At 51.5% G+C, this 26549-nt stretch overlaps 1 protein-coding gene across 1 annotated transcript in view; it reads left to right on the plus strand.

The window, feature by feature from the left end:
• KRI1 (KRI1 homolog) overlaps positions 1 to 26549 on the plus strand; it is a 96518-nt gene that overhangs the window by 42350 nt on the left and 27619 nt on the right. The window contains exons 11-13 of the mRNA XM_078882768.1: positions 67 to 162; positions 4286 to 4459; positions 15250 to 15301. Of these exons, the coding sequence (XP_078738894.1) occupies positions 67 to 162; positions 4286 to 4459; positions 15250 to 15301 (322 nt within the window). The remainder of the gene's footprint in view (positions 1 to 66; positions 163 to 4285; positions 4460 to 15249; positions 15302 to 26549) is intronic.

A 26549-nucleotide genomic window follows, 5' to 3' on the forward strand; every position in this document is an offset into this window, starting at 1 on the left:
TCATACAACGCGCTGGGGCACAAGCAGGCTGTTTGATTAACCATCGCCCCCCGTCCCCGCGACCAGATCAAGTCCCACCCCCGTGCCGTCGCCGCGTCTGTGCGTCGCGCCGACGAGCGTCGCAAGGAGCGCCGGGCCGCTGTGAAGGCACGCAAAGAGGAGGTCGGTGCACTACAACTACTATACACTACAACTACTATACACTACAACTACTATACACTACAACTACTATACACTACAACTACTATACACTACAACTACTATACACTACAACTACTATACACTACAACTACTATACACCACAACTACTATACACTACAACTACTATACACTACAACTACTATACACTACAACTACTATACACTACAACTACTATACACTACAACTACTATACACTACAACTACTATACACTACAACTACTATACACTACAACTACTATACACTACAACTACTATACACTACAACTACTATACACTACAACTACTATACACTACAACTACTATACACTACAACTACTATGCACTACAACTACTATACACTACGACTACTATACACTACAACTACTATACACTACAACTACTATACACCACAACTACTATACACTACAACTACTATACACTACAACTACTATACACTACAACTACTATACACTACAACTACTATACACTACAACTACTATACACTACAACTACTATACACTACAACTACTATACACTACAACTACTATGCACTACAACTACTATGCACTACAACTACTATGCACTACAACTACTATGCACTACAACTACTATACACTACAACTACTATGCACTACAACTACTATGCACTACAACTACTATACACTACAACTACTATACACTACAACTACTATACACTACAACTACTATACACTACAACTACTATACACTACAACTACTATACACCACAACTACTATACACCACAACTACTATACACCACAACTACTATACACTACAACTACTATACACTACAACTACTATACACTACAACTACTATGCACTACAACTACTATGCACTACAACTACTATACACTACAACTACTATACACTACAACTACTATACACTACAACTACTATGCACTACAACTACTATGCACTACAACTACTATACACCACAACTACTATACACCACAACTACTATACACCACAACTACTATACACTACAACTACTATACACTACAACTACTATGCACTACAACTACTATGCACTACAACTACTATACACTACAACTACTATACACTACAACTACTATGCACTACAACTACTATACACTACAACTACTATACACTACAACTACTATACACTACAACTACTATACACCACAACTACTATACACCACAACTACTATACACCACAACTACTATACACTACAACTACTATACACTACAACTACTATACACTACAACTACTATGCACTACAACTACTATGCACTACAACTACTATACACTACAACTACTATACACTACAACTACTATACACTACAACTACTATGCACTACAACTACTATGCACTACAACTACTATGCACTACAACTACTATACACTACAACTACTATACACTACAACTACTATACACTGCAACTACTATACACCACAACTACTATACACCACAACTACTATACACCACAACTACTATACACTACAACTACTATACACTACAACTACTATACACTACGACTACTATACACTACGACTACTATACACTACAACTGCTATACACTACGACTACTATACACCACAACTACTATACACTACAACTACTATACACTACAACTACTATACACTACGACTACTATACACTACGACTACTATACACTACAACTACTATACACTACGACTACTATACACTACGACTACTATACACTACGACTACTATACACTACGACTACTATACACCACAACTACTATACACTACAACTACTATACACTACGACTACTATACACCACAACTACTATACACTACAACTACTATACACTACAACTACTATACACTACAACTACTATGCACTACAACTACTATACACTACGACTACTATACACTAAATTTCGATTTAAAGCTTTCGTGACTGCAGGGATTCATCTTCTTGGTTCTTTCGGTAAAGTCACGTAGAAGGGAAGTAATAAAATAATAAAAATAAAACATAATAAAACAATTCTCACGACGTTTCGGCCACAACGCAAGCAGCCATCCTCAGGCGAAGAATGAAACACCCCAAGCTTGGAGCGTATATTTAAGCTGGGTTAGAGGGGGGGGAGGTGGGAAGAAGAGCGCCTAAACAAAATAATTTGCATATCAAGAGGAATTCAGCATATGGAAAATGCGTAGGAGGTGGGCGGGGGGGGTTCCAAATCAATACTATGCCCGTGCATTATGCAGGATTAGCAGCATCAAAGGGGGGGGGGAAGGGGGGGAGCATTAACAAAGGAAAGGAATGTTAATAGTATGTAGCTGTAGTTACTAAACAACCACGTAAAAAACTACAGTATAAACTGCATGACAAACTAAAGTATAAACTACATAGCATCATCAGTAAACTTACTATACTCTACAATAAGCTGAGTTACTAACAGTAAGTAATACATGAAAAATTCTACGTTGTAAAAAATTATATAATATGCTTCCATCTAAACTTTATTCTCTTACATCACACGCGTCTATACCGTACTATATACTTCCATAGGCAAAACCAACATTAAATTACATACTGTATTGCTATAAACCACCCTATACCTTATACATTTTTAATATAACACTATGTATTATTCTACCCACCCTAATGTGTATCAAAATGGTTTATTACGTCCTTCCAGTGATTGCTAAGCCAGAATCCATCTTCTCGGTTAAAATTGTCTCTGTGTTTGTAAATGTGGATCGCCTCATGTACGAATCTCTCATGATAGCCAGATGGCTTGCAGAGAACCTCTGTCTTGGAGAAGTCAATGTCATGTGAGCCCACTGAGTTGTAACAGTGATCTGCCACGGCTGAGGTGTTTGTCCTACAGTGTTTCAGGTCAGCTTTATGTTCACGGATGCGGTCCGAGACATGTCGTTTGGTTTCCCCAATGTAACTGCTACCACAGAGGCAACTTAGTTTGTAGACACCAGGGTACTGTATGTCTGGAACTACAACTACTATACACTACAACTACTATACACTACGACTACTATACACTACGACTACTATACACTACGACTACTATACACTACAACTACTATACACTACAACTACTATACACTACAACTACTATACACTACAACTACTATACACCACAACTACTATACACTACGACTACTATACACTACAACTACTATACACTACAACTACTATACACTACAACTACTATACACTACAACTACTATACACCACAACTACTATACACTACAACTACTATACACTACGACTACTATACACTACAACTACTATACACTACAACTACTATGCACTACAACTACTATACACTACAACTACTATACACTACAACTACTATACACTACGACTACTATACACTACAACTACTATACACTACAACTACTATACACTACAACTACTATACACTGCAACTACTATACACTACAACTGTGAACGATAACTGTAAACTAGAAATGAAGGGACATTTTTGCCAGTATCAAGAATGGATTTCCCCGTGTCTTCCCACAATCTCCCCGTGTCTCCCCGTGTCTCCACCCATCGCCCATGTCTCCCCACAATCTCCCCGTGTCTCCCCGTGTCTCCCCACATTTCCCTGTCTTCCCGTGTCTCCCTGCATCTCCCCGTGTCTCCCCTTGTCTCCCCGTGTCTCCGCCCATCGCCCCATGTCTCCCCACATCTCCCCGTGTCTACCCATGTCTCCCTGCGTCTCCCCGTGTTTCCCCACATCTCCGTGTCTCCCTGTCTCCCCGTGTCTCCGCCCATCGCCCCATGTCTCCCCACATCTCCCTGTGTCTACCCATGTCTCCCTGTGTCTCCCCGTGTCTCCCCACATCTCCGTCTCTCCCTGTCTCCCCGTGTCTCCCTACGTCTCCCCGTGTCTCCCCACATCTCCCCGTGTCTCCCGACATCTCCCCGTGTCTACCCATGTCTCCCTGCGTCTCCCTGCGTCTCCCCGTGTCTCCCCACATCGCCTCGTGTCTCTCCGCATCTCCCCCACATCTTCTCACATCCCACATCTCCTCGTGTCTCCCCGCATCTCCCTGCATCTCCCTGCATCTTCCTGCGTCTCCCCGCGTCTCCCCGCGTCTCCCCGCGTGTCGCCGCGCGTGCCAGGAGGGACGCCGCAGGCTGGGGCAGGTGGTGCGTCTGCGCTCACTCAAGCGGCGAGCCGTGGAGGATCGTCTCCGCACGATCCACGCGGCGTCGGCCAACACGCGGGTCGGCTCCGAAGGGAATGCGCTGCTCCACGGGGACTTTGACCCGGAGGCCCACGACGCCATCATGGCGGTGGGTTTCACAATTGCCGTGTCAGTTTATTTACAATGCAATGGTTGTCGCTGGGTTCGTAATGACCGTGTCACCTGGTTCATGATGGCCGTGTCACTTTATTTACAATGCAATGGTTGTCGCCGGCTTTGTAATGACCGTGTCACCTGGTTCATAATGGCCATGTCAGTTTATTTACAATGCAATGGTTGTCGCCGGCTTTGTAATTGCCATGTCTCTGGGTTCATAATGGCCGTGTCGCCGGGTTCATAATGGCCGTGTTAGTGGGTTCATAATGGCCGTGTTAGTGGGTTAATGATGGCCGTGTTAGTGGGTTCATAATGGCCGTGTTAGTGGGTTAATGATGGCCGTGTTAGCGGGTTAATGATGGCCGTGTTAGTGGGTTAATGATGGCCGTGTTAGTGGGTTAATGATGGCCGTGTTAGTGGGTTCATAATGGCTGTGTTAGTGGGTTAATGATGGCCGTGTTAGTGGGTTCATAATGGCCGTGTTAGTGGGTTCATAATGGCCGTGTTAGTGGGTTAATGATGGCCGTGTTAGTGGGTTCATAATGGCCGTGTTAGTGGGTTCATAATGGCCGTGTTAGTGGGTTAATGATGGCCGTGTTAGTGGGTTCATAATGGCCGTGTTAGTGGGTTCATAATGGCCGTGTTAGTGGGTTAATGATGCCCGTGTTAGTGGGTTCATAATGGCCGTGTTAGTGGGTTCATAATGGCCGTGTTAGTGGGGTAATGATGGCCGTGTTAGTGGGTTCATAATGGCCGTGTTAGTGGGTTAATGATGGCCGTGTTAGTGGGTTAATAATGGCCGTGTTAGTGGGTTCATAATGGCCGTGTTAGTGGGTTAATGATGGCCGTGTTAGTGGGTTCATAATGGCCGTGTTAGTGGGTTAATGATGGCCGTGTTAGTGGATTCATAATGGCCGTGTTAGTGGGTTAATGATGGCCGTGTTAGTGGGTTCATAATAGCCGTGTTAGTGGGTTCATAATGGCCGTGTTAGTGGGTTAATGATGGCCGTGTTAGTGGATTCATAATGGCCGTATTAGTGGGTTAATGATGGCCGTGTTAGTGGATTCATAATTGCCGTGTTAGTGGGTTAATGATGGCCGTGTTAGTGGGTTCATAATGGCCGTGTTAGTGGGTTCATAATGGCCGTGTTAGTGGGTTCATAATGGCCGTGTTAGTGGGTTAATGATGGCCGTGTTAGTGGGTTCATAATGGCCGTGTTAGTGGGTTCATAGTGGCCGTGTTAGTGGGTTAATGATGGCCGTGTTAGTGGGTTCATAATGGCCGTGTTAGTGGGTTAATGATGGCCGTGTTAGTGGGTTAATGATGGCCGTGTTAGTGGGTTAATGATGGCCGTGTTAGTAGGTTCATAATGGCCGTGTTAGTGGGTTAATGATGGCCGTGTTAGTGGGTTCATAATGGCCGTGTTAGTGGGTTCATAATGGCCGTGTTAGTGGGTTCATAATGGCCGTGTTAGTGGGTTCATAATGGCCGTGTTAGTGGGTTAATGATGGCCGTGTTAGTGGGTTAATGATGGCCGTGTTAGTGGGTTCATAATGGCCGTGTTAGTGGATTCATAATGGCCGTGTTAGTGGGTTAATGATGGCCGTGTTAGTGGGTTCATAATGGCCGTGTTAGTGGGTTCATAATGGCCGTGTTAGTGGGTTCATAATGGCCGTGTTAGTGGGTTAATGATGGCCGTGTTAGTGGGTTCATAATGGCCGTGTTAGTGGGTTCATAATGGCCGTGTTAGTGGGTTAATGATGGCCGTATTAGTGGGTTCATAATGGCCGTGTTAGTGGGTTAATGATGGCCGTGTTAGTGGGTTAATGATGGCCGTGTTAGTGGGTTAATGATGGCCGTGTTAGTGGGTTCATAATGGTCGTGTTAGTGGGTTCATAATGGCCGTGTTAGTGGGTTAATGATGGCCGTGTTAGTGGGTTCATAATGGCCGTGTTAGTGGGTTAATGATGGCCGTGTTAGTGGGTTCATAATGGCCGTGTTAGTGGATTCATAATGGCCGTGTTAGTGGGTTCATAATGGCCGTGTTAGTGGGTTAATGATGGCCGTGTTAGTGGGTTCATAATGGCCGTGTTAGTGAGTTAATGATGGCCGTGTTAGTGGGTTAATGATGGCCGTGTTAGTGGGTTCATAATGGCCGTGTTAGTGGGTTAATGATGGCCGTGTTAGTGGGTTCATAATGGCCGTGTTAGTGGGTTAATGATGGCCGTGTTAGTGGATTCATACTGGCCGTGTTAGTGGGTTAATGATGGCCGTGTTAGTGGGTTCATAATGGCCGTGTTAGTGGGTTAATAATGGCCGTGTTAGTGGGTTCATAATGGCCGTGTTAGTGGGTTCATAATGGCCGTGTTAGTGGGTTAATGATGGCCGTGTTAGTGGGTTCATAATGGCCATGTTAGTGGGTTAATGATGGCCGTGTTATTGGGTTAATGATGGCCGTGTTAGTGGGTTAATGATGGCCGTGTTAGTGGGTTCATAATGGCCGTGTTAGTGGGTTAATGATGGCCGTGTTAGTGGGTTCATAATGGCCGTGTTAGTGGGTTAATGATGGCTGTGTTAGTGGGTTAATGATGGCCATGTTAGTGGGTTAATGATGGCCGTGTTAGTGGGTTAATGATGGCCGTGTTAGTGGGTTCATAATGGCCGTGTTAGTGGGTTAATGATGGCCGTGTTAGTGGGTTCATAATGGTCGTGTTAGTGGGTTAATGATGGCCGTGTTAGTGGATTCATAATGGCCGTGTTAGTGGGTTAATGATGGCCGTGTTAGTGGGTTCATAATGGCCGTGTTAGTGGGTTAATGATGGCCGTGTTAGTGGGTTCATGATGGCCGTGTTAGTGGGTTCATAATGGCCGTGTTAGTGGGTTCATAATGGCCGTGTTAGTGGGTTAATGATGGCCGTGTTAGTGGGTTCATGATGGCCGTGTTAGTGGGTTCATAATGGCCGTGTTAGTGGGTTAATGATGGCCGTGTTAGTGGGTTCATAATGGCCGTGTTAGTGGGTTCATAATCGCCGTGTTAGTGGGTTAATGATGGCCGTGTTAGTGGGTTAATGATGGCCGTGTTAGTAAGTTCATAATGGCCGTGTTAGTGGGTTCATAATGGCCGTGTTAGTGGGTTAATGATGGCCGTGTTAGTGGGTTCATAATGGCCGTGTTATAGTGGGTTAATAATGGCCGTGTTAGTGGGTTCATAATGGCCGTGTTAGTGGGTTAATGATGGCCGTGTTAGTGGGTTCATAATGGCCGTGTTAGTGGGTTAATGATGGCCGTGTTAGCGGGTTCATAATGGCCGTGTTAGTGGGTTAATGATGGCCGTGTTAGTGGGTTAATGATGGCCGTGTTAGTGGGTTAATGATGGCCATGTTAGTGGGTTCATAATGGCCGTGTTAGTGTGTTCATAATGGCCGTGTTAGTGGGTTCATAATGGCCGTGTTAGTGGGTTAATGATGGCCATGGTAGTGGGTGCATAATGGCCGTGTTAGTGGGTTCATAATGGCCGTGTTAGTGGGTTAATGATGGCCGTGTTAGTGGGTTCATAATGGCCGTGTTAGTGGGTTAATGATGGCCGTGTTAGTGGATTCATAATGGCCGTGTTAGTGGGTTAATGATGGCCGTGTTAGTGGGTTCATAATGGCCGTGTTAGTGGGTTCATAATGGCCGTGTTAGTGGGTTAATGATGGCCGTGTTAGTGGGTTCATAATGGCCGTGTTAGTGGGTTCATTATGGCCGTGTTAGTGGGTTAATGATGGCCGTGTTAGTGGGTTCATAATGGCCGTGTTAGTGGGTTCATAATGGCCGTGTTAGTGGGTTCATAATGGCCGTGTTAGTGGGTTAATGATGGCCGTGTTAGTGGGTTAATGATGGCCGTGTTAGTGGGTTAATAATGGCCGTGTTAGTGGGTTAATGATGGCCGTGTTAGTGGGTTAATGATGGCCGTGTTAGTGGGTTAATAATGGCCGTGTTAGTGGGTTAATGATGGCCGTGTTAGTGGGTTCATAATGGCCGTGTTAGTGGGTTAATGATGGCCGTGTTAGTGGGTTCATAATGGCCGTGTTAGTGGGTTAATGGTGGCCGTGTTAGTGGGTTCATAATGGCCGTGTTAGTGGGTTAATGATGGCCGTGTTAGTGGGTTCATAATGGCCGTGTTAGTGGGTTCATAATGGCCGTGTTAGTGGGTTAATGATGGCCGTGTTAGTGGGTTCATAATGGCCGTGTTAGTGGGTTCATAATGGCCGTGTTAGTGGGTTAATGATGGCCGTGTTAGTGGGTTCATAATGGCCGTGTTAGTGGGTTAATGATGGCCGTGTTAGTGGGTTCATAATGGCCGTGTTAGTGGGTTCATAATGGCCGTGTTAGTGGGTTCATAATGGCCGTGTTAGTGGGTTCATAATGGCCGTGTTAGTGGGTTAATGATGGCCGTGTTGGTGGGTTCATAATGGCCATGTTAGTGGGTTAATGATGGCCGTGTTAGTGGGTTCATAATGGCCGTGTTAGTGGGTTAATGATGGCCGTGTTAGTGGGTTCATAATGGCCGTGTTAGTGGATTCATAATGGCCGTGTGAGTGGGTTAATGATGGCCATGTTAGTGGGTTCATAATGGCCTTGTTAGTGGGTTTATAATGGCCGTGTTAGTGGGTTAATGATGGCCGTGTTAGTGGGATCATAATGGCCGTGTTAGTGGGTTCATAATGGCCGTGTTAGTGGGTTAATGATGGCCGTGTTAGTGGGTTCATAATGGCCGTGTTAGTGGGTTAATTATGGCCGTGTTAGTGGGTTAATGATGGCCGTGTTAGTGGGTTAATGATGGCCGTGTTAGTGGGTTCATGATGGCCGTGTTAGTGGGTTAATGATGGCCGTGTTAGTGGGTTCATGATGGCCGTGTTAGTGGGTTAATGATGGCCGTGTTAGTGGGTTCATGATGGCCGTGTTAGTGGGTTAATGATGGCCGTGTTAGTGGGTTCATAATGGCCGTGTTAGTGGGTTAATGATGGCTGTGTTAGTGGGTTAATGATGGCCGTGTTAGTGGGTTAATGATGGCCGTGTTAGTGGGTTAATGATGGCCGTGTTAGTGGGTTCATAATGGCCGTGTTAGTGGGTTAATGATGGCCGTGTTAGTGGGTTCATAATGGCCGTGTTAGTGGGTTAATGATGGCCGTGTTAGTGGGTTAATGATGGCCGTGTTAGTGGGTTCATGATGGCCGTGTTAGTGGGTTCATAATGGCCGTGTTAGTGGGTTCATAATGGCCGTGTTAGTGGGTTAATGATGGCCGTGTTAGTGGGTTCATGATGGCCGTGTTAGTGGGTTCATAATGGCCGTGTTAGTGGGTTAATGATGGCCGTGTTAGTGGGTTCATAATGGCCGTGTTAGTGGGTTCATAATCGCCGTGTTAGTGGGTTAATGATGGCCGTGTTAGTGGGTTAATGATGGCCGTGTTAGTAAGTTCATAATGGCCGTGTTAGTGGGTTCATAATGGCCGTGTTAGTGGGTTAATGATGGCCGTGTTAGTGGGTTCATAATGGCCGTGTTATAGTGGGTTAATAATGGCCGTGTTAGTGGGTTCATAATGGCCGTGTTAGTGGGTTAATGATGGCCGTGTTAGTGGGTTCATAATGGCCGTGTTAGTGGGTTAATGATGGCCGTGTTAGCGGGTTCATAATGGCCGTGTTAGTGGGTTAATGATGGCCGTGTTAGTGGGTTAATGATGGCCGTGTTAGTGGGTTAATGATGGCCATGTTAGTGGGTTCATAATGGCCGTGTTAGTGGGTTAATGGTGGCCGTGTTAGTGGGTTCATAATGGCCGTGTTAGTGGGTTAATGATGGCCGTGTTAGTGGGTTCATAATGGCCGTGTTAGTGGGTTCATAATGGCCGTGTTAGTGGGTTAATGATGGCCGTGTTAGTGGGTTCATAATGGCCGTGTTAGTGGGTTCATAATGGCCGTGTTAGTGGGTTAATGATGGCCGTGTTAGTGGGTTCATAATGGCCGTGTTAGTGGGTTAATGATGGCCGTGTTAGTGGGTTCATAATGGCCGTGTTAGTGGGTTCATAATGGCCGTGTTAGTGGGTTAATGATGGCCGTGTTGGTGGGTTCATAATGGCCATGTTAGTGGGTTAATGATGGCCGTGTTAGTGGGTTCATAATGGCCGTGTTAGTGGGTTAATGATGGCCGTGTTAGTGGGTTCATAATGGCCGTGTTAGTGGATTCATAATGGCCGTGTGAGTGGGTTAATGATGGCCATGTTAGTGGGTTCATAATGGCCTTGTTAGTGGGTTTATAATGGCCGTGTTAGTGGGTTAATGATGGCCGTGTTAGTGGGATCATAATGGCCGTGTTAGTGGGTTCATAATGGCCGTGTTAGTGGGTTAATGATGGCCGTGTTAGTGGGTTCATAATGGCCGTGTTAGTGGGTTAATGATGGCCGTGTTAGTGGGTTCATAATGGCCGTGTTAGTGGGTTCATAATGGCCGTGTTAGTGGGTTAATGATGGCCGTGTTGGTGGGTTCATAATGGCCATGTTAGTGGGTTAATGATGGCCGTGTTAGTGGGTTCATAATGGCCGTGTTAGTGGGTTAATGATGGCCGTGTTAGTGGGTTCATAATGGCCGTGTTAGTGGATTCATAATGGCCGTGTGAGTGGGTTAATGATGGCCATGTTAGTGGGTTCATAATGGCCTTGTTAGTGGGTTTATAATGGCCGTGTTAGTGGGTTAATGATGGCCGTGTTAGTGGGATCATAATGGCCGTGTTAGTGGGTTCATAATGGCCGTGTTAGTGGGTTAATGATGGCCGTGTTAGTGGGTTCATAATGGCCGTGTTAGTGGGTTAATTATGGCCGTGTTAGTGGGTTAATGATGGCCGTGTTAGTGGGTTAATGATGGCCGTGTTAGTGGGTTCATGATGGCTGTGTTAGTGGGTTAATGATGGCCGTGTTAGTGGGTTCATGATGGCCGTGTTAGTGGGTTAATGATGGCCGTGTTAGTGGGTTCATGATGGCCGTGTTAGTGGGTTAATGATGGCCGTGTTAGTGTGTTCATAATGGCCGTGTTAGTGGGTTAATGATGGCTGTGTTAGTGGGTTAATGATGGCCGTGTTAGTGGGTTAATGATGGCCGTGTTAGTGGGTTAATGATGGCCGTGTTAGTGGGTTCATAATGGCCGTGTTAGTGGGTTAATGATGGCCGTGTTAGTGGGTTCATAATGGCCGTGTTAGTGGGTTAATGATGGCCGTGTTAGTGGATTCATAATGGCCGTGTTAGTGGGTTAATGATGGCCGTGTTAGTGGGTTCATAATGGCCGTGTTAGTGGGTTCATAATGGCCGTGTTAGTGGGTTAATGATGGCCGTGTTAGTGGGTTCATGATGGCCGTGTTAGTGGGTTCATAATGGCCGTGTTAGTGGGTTCATAATGGCCGTGTTAGTGGGTTAATGATGGCCGTGTTAGTGGGTTCATGATGGCCGTGTTAGTGGGTTCATAATGGCCGTGTTAGTGGGTTAATGATGGCCGTGTTAGTGGGTTCATAATGGCCGTGTTAGTGGGTTCATAATCGCCGTGTTAGTGGGTTAATGATGACCGTGTTAGTGGGTTAATGATGGCCGTGTTAGTGGGTTCATAATGGCCGTGTTAGTGGGTTCATAATGGCCGTGTTAGTGGGTTAATGATGGCCGTGTTAGTGGGTTCATAATGGCCGTGTTAGTGGGTTAATGATGGCCGTGTTAGCGGGTTCATAATGGCCGTGTTAGTGGGTTAATGATGGCCGTGTTAGCGGGTTAATGATGGCCGTGTTAGTGGGTTAATGATGGCCATGTTAGTGGGTTCATAATGGCCGTGTTAGTGTGTTCATAATGGCCGTGTTAGTGGGTTCATAATGGCCGTGTTAGTGGGTTAATGATGGCCATGTTAGTGGGTGCATAATGGCCGTGTTAGTGGGTTCATAATGGCCGTGTTAGTGGGTTAATGATGGCCGTGTTAGTGGGTTCATAATGGCCGTGTTAGTGGGTTAATGATGGCCGTGTTAGTGGATTCATAATGGCCGTGTTAGTGGGTTAATGATGGCCGTGTTAGTGGGTTCATAATGGCCGTGTTAGTGGGTTCATAATGGCCGTGTTAGTGGGTTAATGATGGCCGTGTTAGTGGGTTCATAATGGCCGTGTTAGATGGTTCATAATGGCCGTGTTAGTGGGTTAATGATGGCCGTGTTAGTGGGTTCATAATGGCCGTGTTAGTGGGTTCATAATGGCCGTGTTAGTGGGTTCATAATGGCCGTGTTAGTGGGTTAATGATGGCCGTGTTAGTGGGTTAATGATGGCCGTGTTAGTGGGTTAATAATGGCCGTGTTAGTGGGTTAATGATGGCCGTGTTTAATGGGTTAATGATGGCCGTGTTAGTGGGTTAATAATGGCCGTGTTAGTGGGTTAATGATGGCCGTGTTAGTGGGTTCATAATGGCCGTGTTAGTGGGTTAATGATGGCCGTGTTAGTGGGTTCATAATGGCCGTGTTAGTGGGTTAATGGTGGCCGTGTTAGTGGGTTCATAATGGCCGTGTTAGTGGGTTAATGATGGCCGTGTTAGTGGGTTCATAATGGCCGTGTTAGTGGGTTCATAATGGCCGTGTTAGTGGGTTAATGATGGCCGTGTTAGTGGGTTCATAATGGCCGTGTTAGTGGGTTCATAATGGCCGTGTTAGTGGGTTAATGATGGCCGTGTTAGTGGGTTCATAATGGCCGTGTTAGTGGGTTAATGATGGCCGTGTTAGTGGGTTCATAATGGCCGTGTTAGTGGGTTCATAATGGCCGTGTTAGTGGGTTCATAATGGCCGTGTTAGTGGGTTCATAATGGCCGTGTTAGTGGGTTAATGATGGCCGTGTTAGTGGGTTAATGATGGCCGTGTTAGTGGGTTAATGATGGCCGTGTTAGTGGGTTCATAATGGCCATGTTAGTGGGTTAATGATGGCCGTGTTGGTGGGTTCATAATGGCCATGTTAGTGGGTTAATGATGGCCGTGTTAGTGGGTTCATAATGGCCGTGTTAGTGGGTTAATGATGGCCGTGTTAGTGGGTTCATAATGGCCGTGTTAGTGGATTCATAATGGCCGTGTTAGTGGGTTAATGATGGCCGTGTTAGTGGGTTCATAATGGCCTTGTTAGTGGGTTTATAATGGCCGTGTTAGTGGGTTAATGATGGCCGTGTTAGTGGGATCATAATGGCCGTGTTAGTGGGTTCATAATGGCCGTGTTAGTGGGTTAATGATGGCCGTGTTAGTGGGTTCATAATGGCCGTGTTAGTGGGTTAATGATGGCCGTGTTAGTGGGTTAATGATGGCCGTGTTAGTGGGTTAATGATGGCCGTGTTAGTGGGTTCATGATGGCCGTGTTAGTGGGTTAATGATGGCCGTGTTAGTGGGTTCATGATGGCCGTGTTAGTGGGTTAATGATGGCCGTGGTAGTGGGTTCATAATGGCCGTGTTAGTGGGTTAATGATGGCCGTGTTAGTGGGTTAATGATGGCCGTGTTAGTGGGTTCATGATGGCCGTGTTAGTGGGTTAATGATGGCCGTGTTAGTGGGTTCATGATGGCCGTGTTAGTGGGTTAATGATGGCCGTGTTAGTGGGTTCATAATGGCCGTGTTAGTGGGTTCATAATGGCCGTGTTAGTGGGTTAATGATGGCCGTGTTAGTGGGTTCATGATGGCCGTGTTAGTGGGTTCATAATGGCCGTGTTAGTGGGTTAATGATGGCCGTGTTAGTGGGTTAATGATGGCCGTGTTAGTGGGTTAATGATGGCCGTGTTAGTGGGTTAATGATGGCCGTGTTAGTGGGTTCATGATGGCCGTGTTAGTGGGTTAATGATGGCCGTGTTAGTGGGTTCATAATGGCCGTGTTAGTGGGTTCATAATGGCCGTGTTAGTGGGTTAATGATGGCCGTGTTAGTGGGTTCATGATGGCCGTGTTAGTGGGTTCATAATGGCCGTGTTAGTGGGTTCATAATGGCCGTGTTAGTGGGTTAATGATGGCCGTGTTAGTGGGTTCATGATGGCCGTGTTAGTGGGTTCATGATGGCCGTGTTAGTGGGTTAATGATGGCCGTGTTAGTGGGTTCATAATGGCTGTGTTAGTGGGTTCATAATGGCCGTGTTAGTTAATGATGGCCGTGTTAGTGGATTAATGATGGCCGTGTTAGTGGGTTCATAATGGCCGTGTTAGTGGGTTCATAATGGCCGTGTTAGTGGGTTCATAATGGCCGTGTTAGTGGGTTAATGATGGCCGTGTTAGTGGGTGCATAATGGCCGTGTTATAGTGGGTTAATAATGGCCGTGTTAGTGGGTTCATAATGGCCGTGTTAGTGGGTTAATGATGGCCGTGTTAGTGGGTTCATGATGGCCGTGTTAGTGGGTTAATGATGGCCGTGTTAGTGGGTTAATGATGGCCGTGTTAGTGGGTTCATGATGGCCGTGTTAGTGGGTTAATGATGGCCGTGTTAGTGGGTTCATAATGGCCGTGTTAGTGGGTTAATGATGGCCGTGTTAGTGGGTTCATAATGGCCGTGTTAGTGTGTTCATAATGGTCGTGTTAGTGGGTTCATGATGGCCGTGTTAGTGGGTTCATAATGGCCGTGTTAGTGGGTTAATGATGGCCGTGTTAGTGGGTTCATAATGGCCGTGTTAGTGGGTTCATAATGGCCGTGTTAGTGGGTTAATGATGACCTTGTCAATGGGTTAATAATCGCCATGTCACTAGGTTCATGATGGCCGTGTCTTGTCTGCTTTCAGAAATTCTTCGATGATGAATATTACGGAGAAGCTGACGAAGTGAAGCCAGAAGGTCTCAGCAATACAGGGACACGGGGACACTGAGACACGGGGACACTGAGACACGGGGACACTGAGACACTGAGACACGGAGACACTGAGACACTGGAACACTGAGACACGGAGACACTGAGACACGGGGACACTGAGACACGGGGACACGGAGACACGGGGATACTGAGACACTGAGACACGGGGACACTGAGCCACAGGGATACTGAGACACGGGGACACTGAGACACTGAGACACTGAGACACTGGGACACTGAGACACGGAGACACTGAGACACGGGGACACTGAGACACGGGGACACTGAGACACGGGGACACTGAGACACGGAGACACGGGGACACTGAGACACGGGGACACTGAGACACGGGGACACTGAGACACGGAGACACGGGGACACTGAGACACGGGGACACTGAGACACGGGGACACTGAGACACGGGGACACTGAGACACGGAGACACTGAGACACGGGGACACTGAGACACAGGGACACGGGAACACTGAGACACGGGGACACTGAGACACGGGGACACTGGGACACGGGGACACTGAGACACGGGGACACTGAGACACGGAGACACGGGGACACTGAGACACGGGGACACTGAGACACAGGGACACGGGAACACTGAGACACGGGGACACTGAGACACGGGGACACTGGGACACGGGGACACTGAGACACGGGGACACTGAGACACGGAGACACGGGGACACTGAGACACGGGGACACTGGGACACGGGGACACTGAGACACGGGGACACTGAGACATGGAGACACTGAGACACGGGGACACTGAGACACAGGGACACGGGAACACTGAGACACGGGGACACTGAGACACGGGGACACTGGGACGCGTGGACACTGAGACACGAAGACACTGAGACACAGGGACACTGAGACACGGAGACACTGGGACACGGGGACACGGGGACACTGAGACACGGGGACACTGGGACACGGGGACACTGAGACACGGAGACACTGAGACACAGGGACACTGAGACACTGAGACACAGGGACACGGGGACACTGAGACACAGGGACACTGAGACGCGGAGACACTGGGACACGGGGACACTGAGACGCGGAGACACTGGGACACGGGGACACTGAGACACGGAGACACGGAGACACGGAGACACTGGGACACAGGGACACTGAGACACTGAGACACAGGGACACGGGGACACTGAGACACGGGGACACTGAGACACTGAGACACAGGGACACTGAGACACAGGGACACTGAGACACTGAGACACGGGGAAACTGAGACACTAAGACACGGGGACACGGGGACACTGAGACGGGGACACTGAGACACGGGGACAGTGAGACACGGGGACACTGGGACACTGAGACACGGGGACACTGAGACACTGAGACACAGGAACACTGAGACACTGAGACACGGGGACACTGAGACACGGGGACACTGAGACACTGAGACACTGAGACACGGGGACACTGAGACGCTGAGACACTGAGACACTGAGACACTGAGACACAGGGACACAGGGACACTGGGACACTGAGACACGGGGACACTGGGACACTGAAACATGGGGACACTGAGACACTGAGACACAGGGACACTGAGACACTGAGACACTGAGACACTGAGACACGGGGACACTGGGACACTGGGACACTGAGACACTGAGACACGGGTACACTGAGACACTGGGACACTGAGACACTGAGACACTGGGACACTGGGACACTGAGACACGGGTACACGGGGACACTGGGACACGGAGACACAGGGACACTGAGACACTGAGACACAGGGACACTGAGACACTGAGACACTGAGACACAGGGACACAGGGACACTGGGACACTGGGACACGGAGACACTGGGACACTGAGACACTGAGACACTGAGACACAGGGACACTGAGACACTGGGACACTGGGACACGGAGACACTGGGACACTGAGACACTGGGACACTGGGACACTGAGACACTGAGACACTGAGACACAGGGACACTGAGACACTGGGACACTGGGACACGGAGACACTGGGACACTGGGACACTGAGACACTGGGACACTGAGACACTGAGACACAGGGACACTGGGACACGGAGACACTGGGACACTGGGACACTGAGACACTGGGACACTGAGACACTGGGACACTGAGACACTGGGACACTGAGAGACTGGGACACTGAGACACGGGGACACTGGGACACGGAGACACTGGGACACTGGGACACGGAGACACTGGGACACTGAGACACGGGGACACTGAGACACTGGGACACTGAGACACTGGGACACTGAGACACGGGGACACTGGGACACGGAGACACTGGGACACTGGGACACTGAGACACTGGGACACTGAGACACTGAGACACTGAGACACTTAGCCACAGGGACACAGGGACACTGGGACACGGAGACACTGGGACACTGAGACACTGAGACACTGAGACACAGGGACACTGAGACACTGGGACACTGGGACACGGAGACACTGGGACACTGAGACACTGAGACACTGGGACACTGAGACACTGAGACACTGAGACACAGGGACACAGGGACACTGGGACACGGAGACACTGGGACACGGAGACACTGGGACACTGAGACACTGAGACACTGAGACACAGGGACACTGAGACACTGGGACACTGGGACACGGAGACACAGGGACACTGGGACACTGAGACACAGGGACACTGAGACACTGAGACACTGAGACACAGGGACACTGAGACACTGGGACACTGGGACACGGAGACACTGGGACACTGGGACACTGAGACACTGGGACACTGAGACACTGAGACACAGGGACACTGAGACACTGAGACACTGAGACACTGAGACACGGGGACACTGAGACACAGGGACACTGGGACACTGAGACACTGGGACACTGAGACACTGAGACACTGAGACACAGGGACACTGAGACACTGGGACACTGGGACACGGAGACACTGGGACACTGGGACACTGAGACACTGGGACACTGAGACACTGGGACACTGAGACACTGAGACACAGGGACACTGGGACACTGGGACACGGAGACACTGGGACACTGGGACACTGAGACACTGGGACACTGAGACACTGAGACACAGGGAGACTGGGACACGGAGACACTGGGACACTGGGACACTGAGACACTGGGACACTCAGACACTGGGACACTGAGACACTGGGACACGGAGACACTGGGACACGGATACACTGGGACACTGAGACACTGGGACACTGAGACACGGGGACACTGGGACACGGAGACACTGGGACACTGAGACACTGAGACACAGGGACACTGAGACAGTGAGACACTGAGACACTGAGACACTGAGACACAGGGACACTGAGACACAGGGACACGGAGACACTGGGACACGGAGACACTGGGACACTGAGACACTGAGACACAGGGACACTGAGACACTGGGACACTGGGACACGGAGACGCAGGGACACTGAGACACTGGGACACTGAGACACGGAGACACGGGGATACTGAGACACTGAGACACGGGGACACTGAGCCACAGGGATACTGAGACACGGGGACACTGAGACACTGAGACACTGAGACACTGGGACACTGAGACACTGAGACACGGAGACACTGAGACACGGGGACACTGAGACACGGGGACACTGAGACACGGGGACACTGAGACACGGAGACACGGGGACACTGAGACACGGGGACACTGGGACACGGGGACACTGAGAAACGGGGACACTGAGACACGGAGACACTGAGACACGGGGACACTGAGACACAGGGACACGGGAACACTGAGACACGGGGACACTGAGACACGGGGACACTGGGACACGGGGACACTGAGACACGGGGACACTGAGACACGGAGACACGGGGACACTGAGACACGGGGACACTGGGACACGGGGACACTGAGACACGGGGACACTGAGACACGGAGACACGGGGACACTGAGACACAGGGACACGGGAACACTGAGACACGGGGACACTGAGACACGGGGACACTGGGACACGTGGACACTGAGACACGAAGACACTGAGACACAGAGACACAGAGACACGGAGACACTGGGACACGGGGACACTGAGACACGGGGACACGGGGACACTGAGACACGGGGACACTGGGACACGGGGACACTGAGACACGGAGACACTGAGACACAGGGACACTGAGACACTGAGACACAGGGACACGGGGACACTGAGACACAGGGACACTGAGACGCGGAGACACTGGGACACGGGGACACTGAGACGCGGAGACACTGGGACACGGGGACACTGAGACACGGAGACACGGAGACACTGGGACACAGGGACACTGAGACACTGAGACACAGGGACACGGGGACACTGGGACACTGAGACACTGAGACACTGGGACACTGAGACACTGAGACACTGAGACACAGGGACACAGGGACACTGGGACACGGAGACACTGGGACACGGAGACACTGGGACACTGAGACACTGAGACACTGAGACACTGAGACACAGGGACACTGAGACACTGGGACACTGGGACACGGAGACACAGGGACACTGGGACACTGAGACACAGGGACACTGAGACACTGAGACACTGAGACACAGGGACACTGAGACACTGGGACACTGGGACACGGAGACACTGGGACACTGGGACACTGAGACACTGGGACACTGAGACACTGAGACACAGGGACACTGAGACACTGAGACACTGAGACACTGAGACACGGGGACACTGAGACACAGGGACACTGGGACACTGAGACACTGGGACACTGAGACACTGAGACACTGAGACACAGGGACACTGAGACACTGAGACACTGAGACACAGGGACACAGGGACACTGGGACACGGAGACACTGGGACACGGAGACACTGAGACACTGGGACACTGAGACACTGAGACACTGAGACACAGGGACACTGAGACACTGGGACACTGGGACACGGAGACACTGGGACACTGGGACACTGAGACACTGGGACACTGAGACACTGGGACACTGAGACACTGAGACACAGGGACACTGGGACACTGGGACACGGAGACACTGGGACACTGGGACACTGAGACACTGGGACACTGAGACACTGAGACACAGGGAGACTGGGACACGGAGACACTGGGACACTGGGACACTGAGACACTGGGACACTCAGACACTGGGACACTGAGACACTGGGACACGGAGACACTGGGACACGGATACACTGGGACACTGAGACACTGGGACACTGAGACACGGGGACACTGGGACACGGAGACACTGGGACACTGAGACACTGAGACACAGGGACACTGAGACAGTGAGACACTGAGACACTGAGACACTGAGACACAGGGACACTGAGACACAGGGACACGGAGACACTGGGACACGGAGACACTGGGACACTGAGACACTGAGACACAGGGACACTGAGACACTGGGACACTGGGACACGGAGACGCAGGGACACTGAGACACTGGGACACTGAGACACGGAGACACGGGGATACTGAGACACTGAGACACGGGGACACTGAGCCACAGGGATACTGAGACACGGGGACACTGAGACACTGAGACACTGAGACACTGGGACACTGAGACACGGAGACACTGAGACACGGGGACACTGAGACACGGGGACACTGAGACACGGAGACACGGGGACACTGAAACACGGGGACACTGGGACACGGGGACACTGAGACACGGGGACACTGAGACACGGAGACACTGAGACACGGGGACACTGAGACACAGGGACACGGGAACACTGAGACACGGGGACACTGAGACACGGGGACACTGGGACACGGGGACACTGAGACACGGGGACACTGAGACACGGAGACACGGGGACACTGAGACACGGGGACACTGGGACACGGGGACACTGAGACACGGGGACACTGAGACACGGAGACACGGGGACACTGAGACACAGGGACACGGGAACACTGAGACACGGGGACACTGAGACACGGGGACACTGGGACACGTGGACACTGAGACACGAAGACACTGAGACACAGAGACACGGAGACACTGGGACACGGGGACACTGGGACACGGGGACACTGAGACACGGGGACACGGGGACACTGAGACACGGGGACACTGGGACACGGGGACACTGAGACACGGAGACACTGAGACACAGGGACACTGAGACACTGAGACACAGGGACACGGGGACACTGAGACACAGGGACACTGAGACGCGGAGACACTGGGACACGGGGACACTGAGACGCGGAGACACTGGGACACGGGGACACTGAGACACGGAGACACGGAGACACTGGGACACAGGGACACTGAGACACTGAGACACAGGGACACGGGGACACTGAGACACAGGGACACTGAGACGCGGAGACACTGGGACACGGGGACACTGAGACGCGGAGACACTGGGACACGGGGACACTGAGACACGGAGACACGGAGACACTGGGACACAGGGACACTGAGACACTGAGACACAGGGACACGGGGACACTGAGACACGGGGACACTGAGACACGGAGACACGGAGACACTGGGACACAGGGACACTGAGACACTGAGACACAGGGACACGGGGACACTGAGACACGGGGACACTGAGACACGGGGACACTGAGACACTGAGACACAGGGACACTGAGACACAGGGACACTGAGACACTGAGACACGGGGAAACTGAGACACTAAGACACGGGGACACGGGGACACTGAGACGGGGACACTGAGACACGGGGACAGTGAGACACGGGGACACTGGGACACTGGGACACTGAGACACGGGGACACTGAGACACTGAGACACAGGAACACTGAGACACTGAGACACGGGGACACTGAGACACTGAGACACTGAGACACTGAGACACAGGGACACTGGGACACTGAGACACTGAGACTCTGAGACACAGGGACACGGGGACACTGAGACACGGGGACACTGGGACACTGGGACACTGAGACACTGAGACACTGAGACACTGAGACACGGGGACACTGGGACACTGGGACACTGAGACACTGAGACACTGAGACACGGGTACACTGAGACACTGGGACACAGGGACACTGAGACACTGAGACACTGAGACACTGAGACACGGGGACACTGGGACACTGGGACACTGAGACACTGAGACACTGAGACACGGGTACACTGAGACACTGGGACACTGAGACACTGAGACACTGGGACACTGGGACACTGAGACACGGGTACACGGGGACACTGGGACACGGAGACACAGGGACACTGAGACACTGAGACACAGGGACACTGAGACACTGAGACACTGAGACACAGGGACACAGGGACACTGGGACACTGGGACACGGAGACACTGGGACACTGAGACACTGAGACACTGAGACACAGGGACACTGAGACACTGGGACACTGGGACACGGAGACACTGGGACACTGAGACACTGGGACACTGGGACACTGAGACACTGAGACACTGAGACACAGGGACACTGAGACACTGGGACACTGGGACACGGAGACACTGGGACACTGGGACACTGAGACACTGGGACACTGAGACACTGAGACACAGGGACACTGGGACACGGAGACACTGGGACACTGAGACACTGGGACACTGAGAGACTGGGACACTGAGACACGGGGACACTGGGACACGGAGACACTGGGACACTGGGACACGGAGACACTGGGACACTGAGACACGGGGACACTGGGACACTGAGACACTGGGACACTGAGACACTGGGACACTGAAACACGGGGACACTGGGACACGGAGACACTGGGACACTGGGACACTGAGACACTGGGACACTGAGACACTGAGACACTGAGACACTGAGCCACAGGGACACTGGGACACTGGGACACGGAGACACTGGGACACGGAGACACTGGGACACTGAGACACTGAGACACTGAGACACAGGGACACTGAGACACTGGGACACTGGGACACGGAGACACTGGGACACTGAGACACTGAGACACTGGGACACTGAGACACTGAGACACTGAGACACTGAGACACAGGGACACAGGGACACTGGGACACGGAGACACTGGGACACGGAGACACTGGGACACTGAGACACTGAGACACTGAGACACAGGGACACTGAGACACTGGGACACTGGGACACGGAGACACAGGGACACTGGGACACTGAGACACAGGGACACTGAGACACTGAGACACTGAGACACAGGGACACTGGGACACAGAGACACTGGGACACTGGGACACTGAGACACTGGGACACTGAGACACTGAGACACAGGGACACTGAGACACTGAGACACGGGGACACTGAGACACAGGGACACTGGGACACTGAGACACTGGGACACTGAGACACTGAGACACTGAGACACAGGGACACTGAGACACTGGGACACTGGGACACGGAGACACTGGGACACTGGGACACTGAGACACTGGGACACTGAGACACTGGGACACTGAGACACTGAGACACAGGGACACTGGGACACTGGGACACGGAGACACTGGGACACTGGGACACTGAGACACTGGGACACTGAGACACTGAGACACAGGGAGACTGGGACACGGAGACACTGGGACACTGGGACACTGAGACACTGGGACACTCAGACACTGGGACACTGAGACACTGGGACACGGGGACACTGGGACACGGATACACTGGGACACTGAGACACTGGGACACTGAGACACGGGGACACTGGGACACGGAGACACTGGGACACTGAGACACTGAGACACAGGGACACTGAGACAGTGAGACACTGAGACACTGAGACACTGAGACACTGAGACACAGGGACACTGAGACACAGGGACACGGAGACACTGGGACACGAGGACACTGGGACACTGAGACACTGAGACACAGGGACACTGAGACACTGGGACACTGGGACACGGAGACGCAGGGACACTGAGACACTGGGACACTGAGACACAGGGACACGGAGACACTGGGACACGAGGACACTGGGACACTGAGACACTGAGACACAGGGACACTGAGACACTGGGACACTGGGACACGGAGACGCAGGGACACTGAGACACTGGGACACTGAGACACAGGGACACTGAGACACTGAGACACTGGGACACTGGGACACTGGGACACGGAGACACTGGGACACTGGGACACTGAGACACTGGGACACTGAGACACTAGGACACTGAGACACGGGGACACTGGGACACGGAGACACTGGGACACTGGGACACTGGGACACTGAGACACTGGGACACTGAGACACTGAGACACTGGGACACTGAGACACTGAGACACTGGGACACTGAGACACGGGGACACTGGGACACGGAGACACTGGGACACTGGGACACTGGGACACGGAGACACTGGGACACTGGGACACTGGGACACTGAGACACTGGGACACTGAGACACGGGGACACGGGGACACGGGGACACTGGGACACGGAGACACTGGGACACTGGGACACTGGGACACTGAGACACTGAGACACTGGGACACTGAGACACTGAGACACTGGGACACTGAGACACGGGGACACTGGGACACGGAGACACTGGGACACTGGGACACTGGGACACGGAGACACTGGGACACTGGGACACTGGGACACTGAGACACTGGGACACTGAGACACGGGGACACGGGGACACGGGGACACTGGGACACTGAGACACGGGGACACTGGGACACGGAGACACGGAGACACTGGGACACTGGGACACTGGGACACTGGGACACGGATACACTGGGACACTGGGACACGGAGACACTGGGACACGGAGACACTGGGACACTGGGACACTGGGACACTGAGACACTGAGACACTGGGACACGGAGACACTGGGACACTGGGACACTGAGACACTGGGACACTGAGACACTGGGACACTGAGACACGGGGACACGGGGACACTGGGACACTGAAACACGGAGACACTGAGACACTGAGACACTGAGACACTGGGACACTGAGACACGGGGACACTGGGACACGGAGACACTGGGACACTGAAACACGGAGACACTGAGACACTGGGACACTGAGACACGGGGACACTGGGACACAGAGACACTGGGACACTGGGACACTGGGACACGGAGACACTGGGACACTGGGACACTGAGACACTGGGACACGGAGACACTGGGACACTGAGACACTGGGACACTGGGACACAGAGACACTGGGACACTGGGACACTGGGACACGGAGACACTGGGACACTGGGACACTGAGACACTGGGACACTGGGACACGGAGACACTGGGACACTGGGACACTGAGACACTGGGACACTGAGACACTGGGACACTGAGACACGGGGACACGGGGACACTGGGACACTGAAACACGGAGACACTGAGACACTGAGACACTGAGACACTGGGACACTGAGACACGGGGACACTGGGACACGGAGACACTGGGACACTGAAACACGGAGACACTGAGACACTGGGACACTGAGACACGGGGACACTGGGACACAGAGACACTGGGACACTGGGACACTGGGACACGGAGACACTGGGACACTGGGACACTGAGACACTGGGACACGGAGACACTGGGACACTGAGACACTGGGACACTGGGACACAGAGACACTGGGACACTGGGACACTGGGACACGGAGACACTGGGACACTGGGACACTGAGACACTGGGACACGGAGACACTGGGACACTGAGACACTGGGACACTGGGACACGGAGACACTGGGACACTGAGACACTGGGACACTGGGACACAGAGACACTGGGACACTGGGACACTGGGACACTGGGACACGGAGACACTGGGACACTGGGACACTGAGACACTGGGACACGGAGACACTGGGACACTGAGACACTGGGACACTGGGACACGGAGACACTGGGACACTGAGACACTGGGACACTGGGACACAGAGACACTGGGACACTGGGACACTGGGACACTGGGACACGGAGACACTGGGACACTGGGACACTGAGACACTGGGACACGGAGACACTGGGACACTGAGACACTGGGACACTGAGACACGGGGACACTGGGACACTCGAGAAAGACAAAGATCCCCCGTGTAGCCTCAACAGACTCTTTGGGCAAGTGCTGTTAGCGAGCACCTATGAAGGCCAGAACGGCACACGAGGGGGTGGGTGGCCAGCACCATGCCCAGCCGCCTTTGTCTCCCGCACCAAGTACTAATTTGAGGCTGAGTCGATCTTGGGGAGACCCAGGACCAGTTCA

This window comes from Lampetra fluviatilis, chromosome 67, assembly GCF_964198595.1.
Source record: "Lampetra fluviatilis chromosome 67, kcLamFluv1.1, whole genome shotgun sequence".
Taxonomy (NCBI): domain Eukaryota; kingdom Metazoa; phylum Chordata; class Hyperoartia; order Petromyzontiformes; family Petromyzontidae; genus Lampetra; species Lampetra fluviatilis.